This window comes from Hylaeus volcanicus, chromosome 3 (genome assembly GCF_026283585.1).
Source record: "Hylaeus volcanicus isolate JK05 chromosome 3, UHH_iyHylVolc1.0_haploid, whole genome shotgun sequence".
NCBI classification, from domain to species: domain Eukaryota; kingdom Metazoa; phylum Arthropoda; class Insecta; order Hymenoptera; family Colletidae; genus Hylaeus; species Hylaeus volcanicus.
The window spans coordinates 11,526,369-11,537,514 of NC_071978.1; the positions used below are offsets into that span (position 1 = coordinate 11,526,369).

Genomic DNA, 11,146 nt, shown 5'->3' on the forward strand with positions numbered 1-11,146 from the left:
TCTCGCGACTCGTTCGTTCGGAAGAGGTCGTCGTTCTTCGTTTCATTCGAGATTCGGCTATCTTGCGCTCCGAATCTCCCGAAGCGATCCAGGGATTCCGATCTCCGCGCGATCGTCGATCAACGATCGGTTAGTCGCGTTGTATTTATTGGTAATGGGGATGTTCGATTCCTTATTCGGTAAAAAATTGTTTTCGCTATTTACGTCTGAGTATTGACCTCTTAGGCGACCTTAACCTTATTAGAAATAAACAGAAGTTTAAGTTTATGTTTACCTGTGACATGCATCATTGGAAAACTTAATTATTAACTCGGAAACTGAACATTCACATAGGTGTTAGTATCCCTCGAGAGATTTACACTTTACACTTTACCGACTGGTATGAATTGGATATATAATTAAATTCAACAATACTTTTTATTGCGACAACATTAGTGCCATAAAACGTTTATTTTATCCATTAGAATCGTTTTCTGGTTAATATTTGTATAATATTTCATAATTCCTATACTAATGGAGCATACAATGCCATGTCAGTGATAAGAAAGCATTGATTACAATGACCAAAAGTTGATAAACTACCAGTCGGTAAAGCGTTAATATCCAAAAACGATACTTGATTTTATCGTAAAAGAAGTAAAGAATGGTACAAAAATGAATCGAAAATTCTTGACTTAAAAGATGAATTTGGAGTCGAGCATCCCCGATCGGCAATCCTTTTGCAACGGAAGCGGAGAAAGATTACGCCTAAAAATGTTGCCGTTGCTGTTCGCGCATGCGCGCGCGAAACCTCATCGAATTTTTCTAGACGCACGCGTTTCCATCGTCTCGCCAAAGGTCGGAACGATCGCGACGATACTACCGCAAATCATAAACGCCGCAAAACCGAGCACGACGGACGACGGACGACGGACGACGACGAACGACGAAACGAAATGAATCGAGGCACGAGATCGATCGACGACACACAATCCAGCTCGTCGATCCTTCTTCTATCGATGTACGACGTATCTGATGGTCCGTCCGGTTCACTGTCTAATTACTCCGATACCCCCTCTCGCCCCTTTTTTGAGTTTCGACTACCCTACCGTGTGCTGTAATATGTGCAAATAATTCGATAATAATCAAATGGTTTGTACGCATATAATATACATATATATTTTCGATACTACTTTGTCGAATGGGCAACCGCGAACTCCCAGAAGCAATAAAAAAAAAAAACAACTCGAGACACACGACGAGCGTAACAAGCTTAAGCAGGGCGTGACGAGCGTAAACGAGGTTGGAATCTGCGCGCAGAAAGTGTCTCGATGTCACTGAATTATATAGTATAGCTCAGTGTTCGAAACACGCTGGCCTCTTTAAACGATACAGACCTCGATCGCGTAGAAATCGTTCTTTCCCCCGAGAGGCGCGCCAAAGATCGTTTTATTCTTCTTCTACTATTCTCTATTTTCCTTTTCGCCTCTTGTTTTTATCTTAACGCGGAACTGATCGATTTGCGCCTGGACCGAATGTTGTGATTGAATCGCAAACTTCCCCGGTTTTCAATTACGTTTACCGATCTTTGGTAGACATCAACATTCGGTTCGTTAAATCGTCAACACACGAAACGGTAAAAAAAAAAAACGCAAGATAATCGGGTTTACACGCGTCTCGAAGGGTTGCCTGATGAAATTCATTCGAAACGTAAACGCTAGGGATGGAAATTCGTATACGCGGGAAAAAAAAAACGTTCGTTCGATCGGCCAAATTGCTACGGTAACGAGAGGAAACGTGGGTAGAGGGGGGTGGAAGAGTATGCGTGGTATGCTTCATTAATTTTCGTTTGTTTTACCAACAACAAAAAAACAACAAAAAAACGTACATTAAAATACCAGCTTTTGCGCGACGACGGCTGTAAGATATTAAAGAACAAAAAAAAAAAAATATATATATATATATACATATAGGGCTTTCCTTCGTTAAGCGAGGTAAGGCGAGGTTTAAACGTACTTTCTCCGTGGACGATACTGCCGTTACGCATTGTATAAAGAGAAAATGAAACTAAGTTAACTAATCGTAAATGCACGAAATTTTCTTAAACGGATAGCGAAAACAAAACAAAAGGGCTTTGTAGTGTCTCGAAATTCTCGAAACTCATTAACCTAACGTCGTCAGATAATAAATAAACGATGAGTACACAAAAGCAAAAAAAAATAATAATAATAATAACGAAACAAAGATCCTAGAGCTGGGCTAACAAAAACAAAAAAAAAAACGAATACTCAAAGCAAAGTGTCAAGCTGCGGAGCCTGTCGGCCAGTATAATGAACAAGCAACTGCCATGGGTCAACAAGCTAGATAGACGAAATGTGCTAAGAAAAAAAAAATCCAATTTTAACGAGCTAGCTGTCGAAAAAAAAAACATTAAAGCGCGAAGGTTCGTCCATTTAAATTGCGTGCTCCGTGCGTGCTCGCGCGCGTTCGCGCATGCGCGGACGTTGTATCGTCGCTGGACGCATGCGTAGACGCGAAAACGCGCGGATGCACGCGAGAACGCAAAGAGAGAGACACCGAGATAGCGTGCGTGTGAGAGAATGAGAGAGATTGAGCGAGAGGGAGAGAGGGAGAGCGCGCGAATGAGAGGGAGATCATAGAAGAGCTCCTCCGTTGAATGACATTCATTACTATTAAACAAAATAAAAATATGGATTATTTGCACAATATTATAAATAATTACTATGTTTACTACGATTATTAAATTAAAGAGCAAATAATAAAAGGGATAAAAAAACTGTTGTTAAATAATTAATACGAAAAAAGGGGATGAGCGAATAAAAGAAAAAAAAATGAAAACAAATACAAAAAACGATTCAACCGAAGACCGATATCGCATTCAACAAAATAAAATAACAGAAGAAAAGGGGAGAAACAAAGTAAAGGAAGTGACGAGGATATATGATGATCAAGACGAAGGATGGAGGAGGAAACGATTCGTTTGTTATCGATTAGTTAACGATCATCCTTACATTACATTATTGTAATTATATAAAGTAAACGATTATTACCGTAATAGTTACAATTAACAAGTTGTTACCGCTTTGTTATACATAATATAATTAATATACTAAGATTAAAAAAAAAAAGAAAAAGTAAGCGAATGCATCGTTGATTCGTCCTTTACTTATGTAGATACTAAATACGAACGACTCTATATTGTTTTCAATGTCTTCACCGTATTCCTTCGTTTGCTACCCGATTTCGTTTCGTTGTCGAATGATTCGGTTTTGTCGGCTTACCTCGCCCGGCCACAATATACACACGTTTTACAGAGATATTTTCAATAAACGAAAAAGCTTAACACTCATACGCTTGTTGTCCTTGCTATCACTTGACCCTATTATTACGGAACGTCCTTCGTTTATGCAAGGTTTCTCGAATTCGGATTCTCAAGAAATTAATTACCAGGGTTCGACCAGATCATATTTATTTTCAGTTTTCAAATTTAAGCCGTCTCCTTTTAGAATAAACATTCGACAGTTTCTCAACATTGGGAAAAATTTGCAGGCAGAGCTTGTTTAACATAGCAAATTTATATTACGTTTAAAGAAAGGTAATATTTAAGAATGTAAAAATATATTAAAAGGAATTTTTTCTATTATTTTTATAATTAAATTTTGATCAGCGCCACCAGTGACAAAACGCCCAAGTTTGTAGTGAAAATAGTTCCCATCGTTTGAATAAGATGGCGCCACAGATAGCTTTACTCAATTTTTCTTTATGTTTGTATAAATACTTAAGTAATACGATTCTTTGCTTTATAACACTACAATATATTAGTTACTATGTCAAATGTATCATTTTTTTAATAGTTTTTTAATGCAGCGATAATTATTGACCTTTTAGTTTGGGGTGTCATCTAGTAGTAAGAGGTGGAACTATTATCACTACAAACTTGGGCGTTCTGCTACCGATGGCGCCACTAAAAGTAAAATTCGCTGACAGAGCGGCTCAGTGAGCGGTGGCCATTCCGGATGTACCCATTTTCTACTTTCTTCCTTCTGGATATGAATCGAAATTTAATTTAACTATTTAACCAGTGGAAATAACTTCCCAACAGAAAACTAACATGAACAATTGTGTGAAAGGGGCAACTGGAGACAACGTGTATCTAGAATGCTATTCCTATCGTGACATACACTATAGATATCTAAAAATCACTACAATATTAGCTCGGAATATCGTAACTATCACTGATAGTCTATCAGAAATGAAAGAATTTTTTTTAGTCTTTTAGTATGATATATCTACGAAATATGTATAAAACGTTGAATATTTACATAAAGTTTCACATTTTCTAGAATGAAATATAGAGTGTTTAGCATGTTAGCTGTAAATTGATGTACGCAATATAATCGAAAGAGACGGATGTACAATGCTCAATAATTGATTGGCATTTATCGATTTTGCCTATTGAGTTTTTGCCATATACAGCTGTATAGGCATGTCCTGAATTAATGTTGAAAGCCGCTTTCTCCTTGCTTCTCCATGAGATATGGATGTATACATCATGCTGTGTCTTTGGCCATCCGTATATGGCTTTCGAACTGGAATGATGCAGCATGAATACCTAATTTCGAAAGAATAACACGATCTCCTTGCTGCTGGACCTTTAACACCTCTCGTAAAATAAAATGTGGTAATATCGAGCGATCGCTTTGCATTAAGAACTCTTTCATTTTGCATTCCAAGCCGCAATCCTTTTTCTTAAAATTCTTTAGTACGCCATTACAAAAGTCCAACCCAAAAAATGGTTGAAAAATGGCAACTTTATTTTGAGATGGAAGCTTTATCAGAAATAGTTGCCCAGTAGTCCATAATACTACAGGACATAACTATAACAGACCTTTTTAACTCACGAAGCACTCGTTATAAAAGTGGTGTAAAGTACGTGGAAAAAAATATTCATGCAAGACCACGCTGGAAATTTAATAACGATAAACATAGCGTCCATTTGTGGTCGCCAAATGTTTTTCCTCAGACCATGTCCAAATTCTTTGCACAACTGATAAACTTATCAATGATCGCCAAAAGCATACAAGTCAATTAGCTGGTACGAACATGTTTGAGCCAATTGAAATGCAAAAAGCCCTATCTTAAAACAAAGATAAACGAACGTGCAACGCTTTCATAATAAATGGTTCGTATCTAAAATATATGTTTTGCTACGTGGTGCACAGGCGTGTGCACGATTCACCGTGTGTGATTCTGCGCGACAGTTAGGGGGGATCTGGTAATGGGTGGGGTCTGAGCTGAACGTTCAATCTTGAATCCCTTCTCTTCTCATATCTGATTCGAGCTGATTCGAGTCGGTTTCGTTTAGTTTAACAGTATTCTTGCGTGCAACGCATGATACGCATTAATGTCCATGTAATGGCAGGCGCCAAATGAGCGCGAGATATACATCAGTCGCAGAACGTAGATTCTTGAGATCGAACGAATTCTATCCGCAACTTCTACATATATATTTCGTTTCCACACGCGACGAAAATAATACCGACGAGCGAGTGATTCATGAAAGTGAAGTTTATATATCCTCTTAAGTTTCATCTGTCAAGGCAGCAAGTGAAACAAACGCATTGCGAAAGTCGTGCCTAAAAGAGGTGCGGAGATCTTATCAGCGTTATCAACACTGTATCGAAGCTTGGGGTGTTTCGATCATGCGTACAATGTGAATGATCGTGGTTGACACTTGTGAGTCAGATCAAATTTTGGCAAATGTACAAAGAATTCGCCCTTCGCCAAATACATATCGGAATCGTTGAGCTGACCGTCTACGTGAGAGGTTAGCAGACAGTTTTATTCTATTTATATGCATACACGTAATAGTGTATAATTGTTTATAATAACTGGCCTGTTTCAAGGTAATGGAAGTGTAAACATATGTGTATATGGAATCAAAGAAATGAGTTGAAGTTTATATAAAGTGTATTCAGATGGTTGTTCCAGAGTTTTTGCATTCATATGCATGTACAGTTTTTGCATTTATATACATGCATATTTGTAAGTAAATGTACATCAAAATGCTTATGATTAAATATAAAACATCATTTCATTCTTCGACTGCTTTGCACTAATGTATAATTCGTATTTTCATAAATGTATTATCATACCTGTTGATTTTTAAACATTAATTAATCTTGAATTTCTTTTATGCATTTTAGTATTAAAGTAGAAACATTATACTAAATGGAGAAAAGGAGTATCACTGGAAAAGACATCCTGAGAATGGATGGTCTTTTGCCACCAACCAAACGCTTGCCTGTTTGTGATGCAGTGACCTCATCAGAGAAGAAGAAAGAGAAGAAGTGGTCACTGGGTGGAATTTTAAAACGAATATCTGCAATACGGGATTACGACAGTTCCTCTAATGAAGAAGAAATGGTGTACTGTAGAAGGCAACCAAGACCTCGCACAGTGTTCAATAGAAAATCACACAATGTTGTTCTTCATCCAGTCAAAAGCAATCATCATTTAGATAAGAATAGTTCGACTAACAGCATTGCTACAAATTTAGTAGATACATCAAGTTTACAAAAGGACTCTACGCTATCTCGTAGCAGTGATGGATCATTGGATGGACTGAATAAAAAAACACGTAAAAATAAACTAAAAGCTCGAATAGAAGCAAAAAGAGACCGCATTTGTGCAGATAGTAGCTCTGAAGAAGAGACACGTAAATCTTTTAATTCGCTGCCAAGATTTCAGAATGAAACCGGTGTACAGAATGTGCAGAAAAATAGTTCCTCTAATAGAAAAAGTCGTACTGCACGCACCGAACGGTATATAAAACGTTTGACAAGAGACGAGAGTCATAGACTTCCGGAAAACTTGAACAGCTTAACTAACAAACGCAGTAGCCTTGATTTTACGGATGAAAAACAATTATTCGATAGGGATGCAGATATACCAATTCAGCCTTCTGTACAATCACAGCGCTCTATTACTCATCCTAACAGTTACACTTTTCCAGTACAAAAATCCGTTGAAAGTCTACGTCAGGCTACAGCATCTAGTTATCAAACAAAATCATCTAACGACCTTACGAAACATCCTACAAATCAATATATTACAGATTTAAATCAAAACAACACATACGCAAAACCAAATATTTTGCAAAGTGATAGGAATTATATAAATCACAATAGAAGTAACTACGTTTCAAATTCACCTATGACTAATAGCGAGTACGCGAGACCTTATAATTATTTGAGAAACGATCAATCTAGCTTGTGTGCTCGCAGCTTGTGTCCGCCAGAACCTCCACCAAGAGACCCACGCTGTAAAGTTTTCACCTACGGTTGTAATTCCTTTCCGTTCAATGGAAGATATCGGGTGTCAAAATACGATGATACTACCTATGCGAAAGTGAACCACGTGCCTGAAGTTACCAGAGACCATTTAGAAGGTTTGAGATCCTACGAGTCAAACAATGAAATTAGATCGTGTGGTTCGACTAAACGATGCCCTCGACGTCCATTGTCTCTGACAGTTCCTCCAACGCAATCGTGTAATTTAACAGAATGTACAAACAACAGACACAACTCAACTGGTAGACACATAGACGAAACCATAGCTCACGAAACAGAAGCAATGAAGTGTCAGCGAAGGAACGTTCGAAACGATCAACTTAATTCAAGGTTCACCGACTACAACGTCGAAGTGCATGAAAAGAAAGCACTGACGACTGGGATACACAATAGGTCTAACAATTCTTCGCTATTTATTCACAACAGAACTTCAAACTCACCATCTAGAAAATCGCCTTTGAAACAGACTGTGCCAGAGTATTCGAATAATACATCGAGTATAAAAACGGAAAGAAGTAAAAAAAAACTGGCGGAAATGAACGAGCAAGATGCGTTAGAAAGGAAAAGAAGTTCAAAAAACCTAGAGGAAGCACTGTCCGAGCTAGAAACGATATATAACAGTCTACGTCTCGGAGACGAAGATCTCCTCGATCGGGCGGAACGACGTAGCATGGAAGAATTTTCTCTACGTAGAGGAAAACCCGACGATACTGTTCCATTGACTTCTGTGGACTCGCCAGACAGATCAAAGGACGATATGGCATATAGAAGAATGCATCCGAAGGAACGACCTACATCTTTGTCTGAAGCGATCGGGCAATCGACGCTCTCTAATATCAGCTATCTAATGGCTTCGCCCATCTTGTTACGCAAAAACACAGTCTTTGATTATCCATACTTGTCGGCTACAAATTACCCAGTACACAAAGACGAACCGGATGTGACGCGTGACGACGTCGTTTACAGGAGCTTTCATTACGCTAACAACACATTAAAAGTGGCCGATCCTCAACCACCGTTTGGAATACCTCTGGGGCCAGTAACTACCGCCACAGAAAGCGACTATCTGCACACAACGCCAACCAAACCAGATTATCCTCGTTCACCGTACATACCGCAGTGCGAGCCTGACATCGTTACAGACGACTTGGCCTATCGAAACCTCCGGAAAGATGCCAACACGACGAAGAATACCGTCGAAAGTAAAACAGGCGTTGCAAAAGATCAGGAAACCACTTTCGGCGTGAGGAAGAAACGAGCGGTTAGGTCTTTGTCCGCCAATCTCTACGGTTTGATCGATCACGATCGAATACATCTGCGAAGGGAACCCAGTCTACAGGAGATCAAGGACGAGATCAGCGAGTCTTTGATTGATATCAAATCGTTACCTGTGCGAAAAGATTCTTATAGACGCGTTGTAAGCGACGGTGAACTTTCCGATTATGACACTCGATGGCGCACAGAGAGTTCATTGAGAAGTAGTAAAACTGATATAAATGGAAATCATCCCTCCTCGAATGTACACAGGCAGAAACTCCGCGTTTATGTTTCGCCATCGACCCAAGTACAGAGGATCGACAAGAAAGGGGACAACTCGAATGCGGAGAACTGTATGACGTCCACCGATATATTGTCCAAGGCATTGAACAATGAATTCTGGCAGGATTGTTTGCAATCAAAATCTAATAAGTCGTCCAATACGGATACCGAATCAGATTTCACGGCGTACAGCCGTTTGTGCCAAGATTTGGTTAATTTGATAGAGGGACCGGACGTTGAACCAGTCAAAGAAACGATCCATGCTAATTTAGAGCAATCTGCAAAAGTAGACGATTTGAATGAGAATAATAAATCTAACGAATCCTCGGTTCTGCGTATTCAATCTTTGGGTAGCCATTATTCAAAGCATAACGAAAAGGGTAAGGAAAGCACGGACAATGGAGACATTGAAAGACTGACGGAATCCATCATTGATCCCAAGAACGAAGATCCCGAGAAGACCGACGATAATGCGTTTGACTTCTATCTGCGTGTTGCGGATGAGAATGTTAAACTAATTGCGGAGGCGTTCAGCAGCGTGGCGGATCGCTTACGTGATAGTCGTTTAAGCCAAAAGAATTCGCTGACGTCGCGCCGTTCTGAAATAGAAACCGATAGTACGGCGCCCAACACGAGCACTTGTAGCTCCGTCACTTGCAGTCCAGACGATGTAAACGACGAGCTGTCTACATCGTCGAGGACCACCGATATATCGCACGTAGTTCCTAAAGAAGATGCGACGATACATTTAGAGGAGGACCACGAGAAAGTGGAATCGAACGAGACAAAAGATAATTCGAATGCCGATCCAGAACTCGATTTAACCAAAGCTGTGCATGATTTACAGTTAGCAGCAGCGAGCTTGTGCGAACACGAAAAAGAGATCGAGGAGTTGAAAGCGTTATTAAGGAAGGATGCACCTCCTTCTAATGTTCCAAATGTGGAGGATAAAGAGTCTTTGGTATCCTCTGACAAGGAAAGCGAATCTCCTCTTTTGGAAAGCGAAGAGAAGGAACTAGAATGCGAGCAAGAGGATACTATAGTATCGACTGATGTTACGATGCGGACTGATGAACGTGACCCAGATTGCGAAGGTGAGAGCATAAAATGCGAAAATATTTGTGGTCCGCACAGCATCGGCATCGTTCGTTCGAGTGGAATGCGTGTTTCGTATGTCACTAATCTCATAACTGTTATAATAACAACATATTGTCTGGTTTTGTTGGCTTGTTTCATTGCACTGCTTCTAGCGACCGTAGCGGCATCATGACTGGCCCATTAACGGCAGTGCCTTAACGCATTTTGTGATTAGGTTTGCTACGAAGCGGTGTTAATACATTGAGGCTATTATTATTTTCAATCATGTTACTAATGTCGTAGGTCTCCCGGCACTTGATCATTCATGATGTGAACCATTCTATACGAGTGCATAACTAACCGATACACGACGTTGTTGAGCGACATGCGGCAGGACAATTGAATTTGTTTAAAATCGAATTTCTATGGACTGTTTCAGAAGGAATGGTTTGTTCTTGTTCTTGTTAATGTTGTTGGTTTTAATAAAGTTTAAATGTTAACTAGGTACGTGCATTTCTTCCTGTAACACACACGCTCGTTTACCTTTGGTCAGTCATTCCTTGGGGTGTTTCAAGTAAAAGATTCGATTATTTGCCAGACTATTAAGAATTTGATAGAGATATGTCAGTTCCGATTAAAAACCAATATATACATAACCAATATTATACTATTAAACAAAAGTTTTGTCTTGTTATTTACCAAAACTTGCTGTTGCTATGGAAGAAAACGTTAGTTAGCACAGTCGATAAAATCATTTGGTTACTCAAGTGGTAACAAGTTGCATTGTTTTATATAGCAACTTGCAAAGAACAAAGGTTCGAAGCATGATAGTTTGTTTGATCAAAGAACGATGAAAAACCTTGGTATTTTTGTCGAGATGGTAGATTTAGGAATAATATGCGATCATACCGCCAGAGACGTGTGGCGTAACCAAACATTGATCGTCCGTACTCTGTAGTACTACAATAACGAGTTAGAAGGGGTTAGTAAACGTCGAGGAGTTATCGATTGCAGACTACAGTGACGTCATCACGGATCACGCCACATCCCCGCCCATCGAACCACGGCTTCTGATTGGTTCACGTGTAGGCCACCTATCTATATCGAGAAGCATGACCGTCGCGCTTTGCAGGTCAAATCCTCAAGTCCTTAGATGCGCATCAGATTAATTTACACTA

At 39.4% G+C, this 11,146-nt stretch overlaps 1 protein-coding gene across 3 annotated transcripts; it reads left to right on the plus strand.

Moving 5' to 3' along the window:
- Positions 1 to 5,263: 5,263 nt before the first annotated feature.
- LOC128874137 (uncharacterized) lies at positions 5,264 to 10,473 on the plus strand. Of its 3 annotated transcripts, XM_054118506.1 has the most exons (4): positions 5,264 to 5,827; positions 5,907 to 6,045; positions 6,207 to 9,985; positions 10,272 to 10,473. In XM_054118506.1, exons 3-4 carry the CDS (start codon positions 6,232 to 6,234, stop codon positions 10,295 to 10,297), a joined length of 3,780 nt encoding a protein of 1,259 aa, XP_053974481.1. In that variant the 5' UTR covers positions 5,264 to 5,827; positions 5,907 to 6,045; positions 6,207 to 6,231; the 3' UTR covers positions 10,298 to 10,473. The 3 variants fall into 3 exon arrangements, with proteins under 3 accessions (XP_053974481.1, XP_053974479.1, XP_053974480.1); XM_054118504.1 differs by having other exon boundaries at positions 6,207 to 10,473; XM_054118505.1 differs by lacking the exon at positions 5,907 to 6,045 and having other exon boundaries at positions 6,207 to 10,473.
- The last annotated feature ends 673 nt before the right edge of the window (positions 10,474 to 11,146 follow it).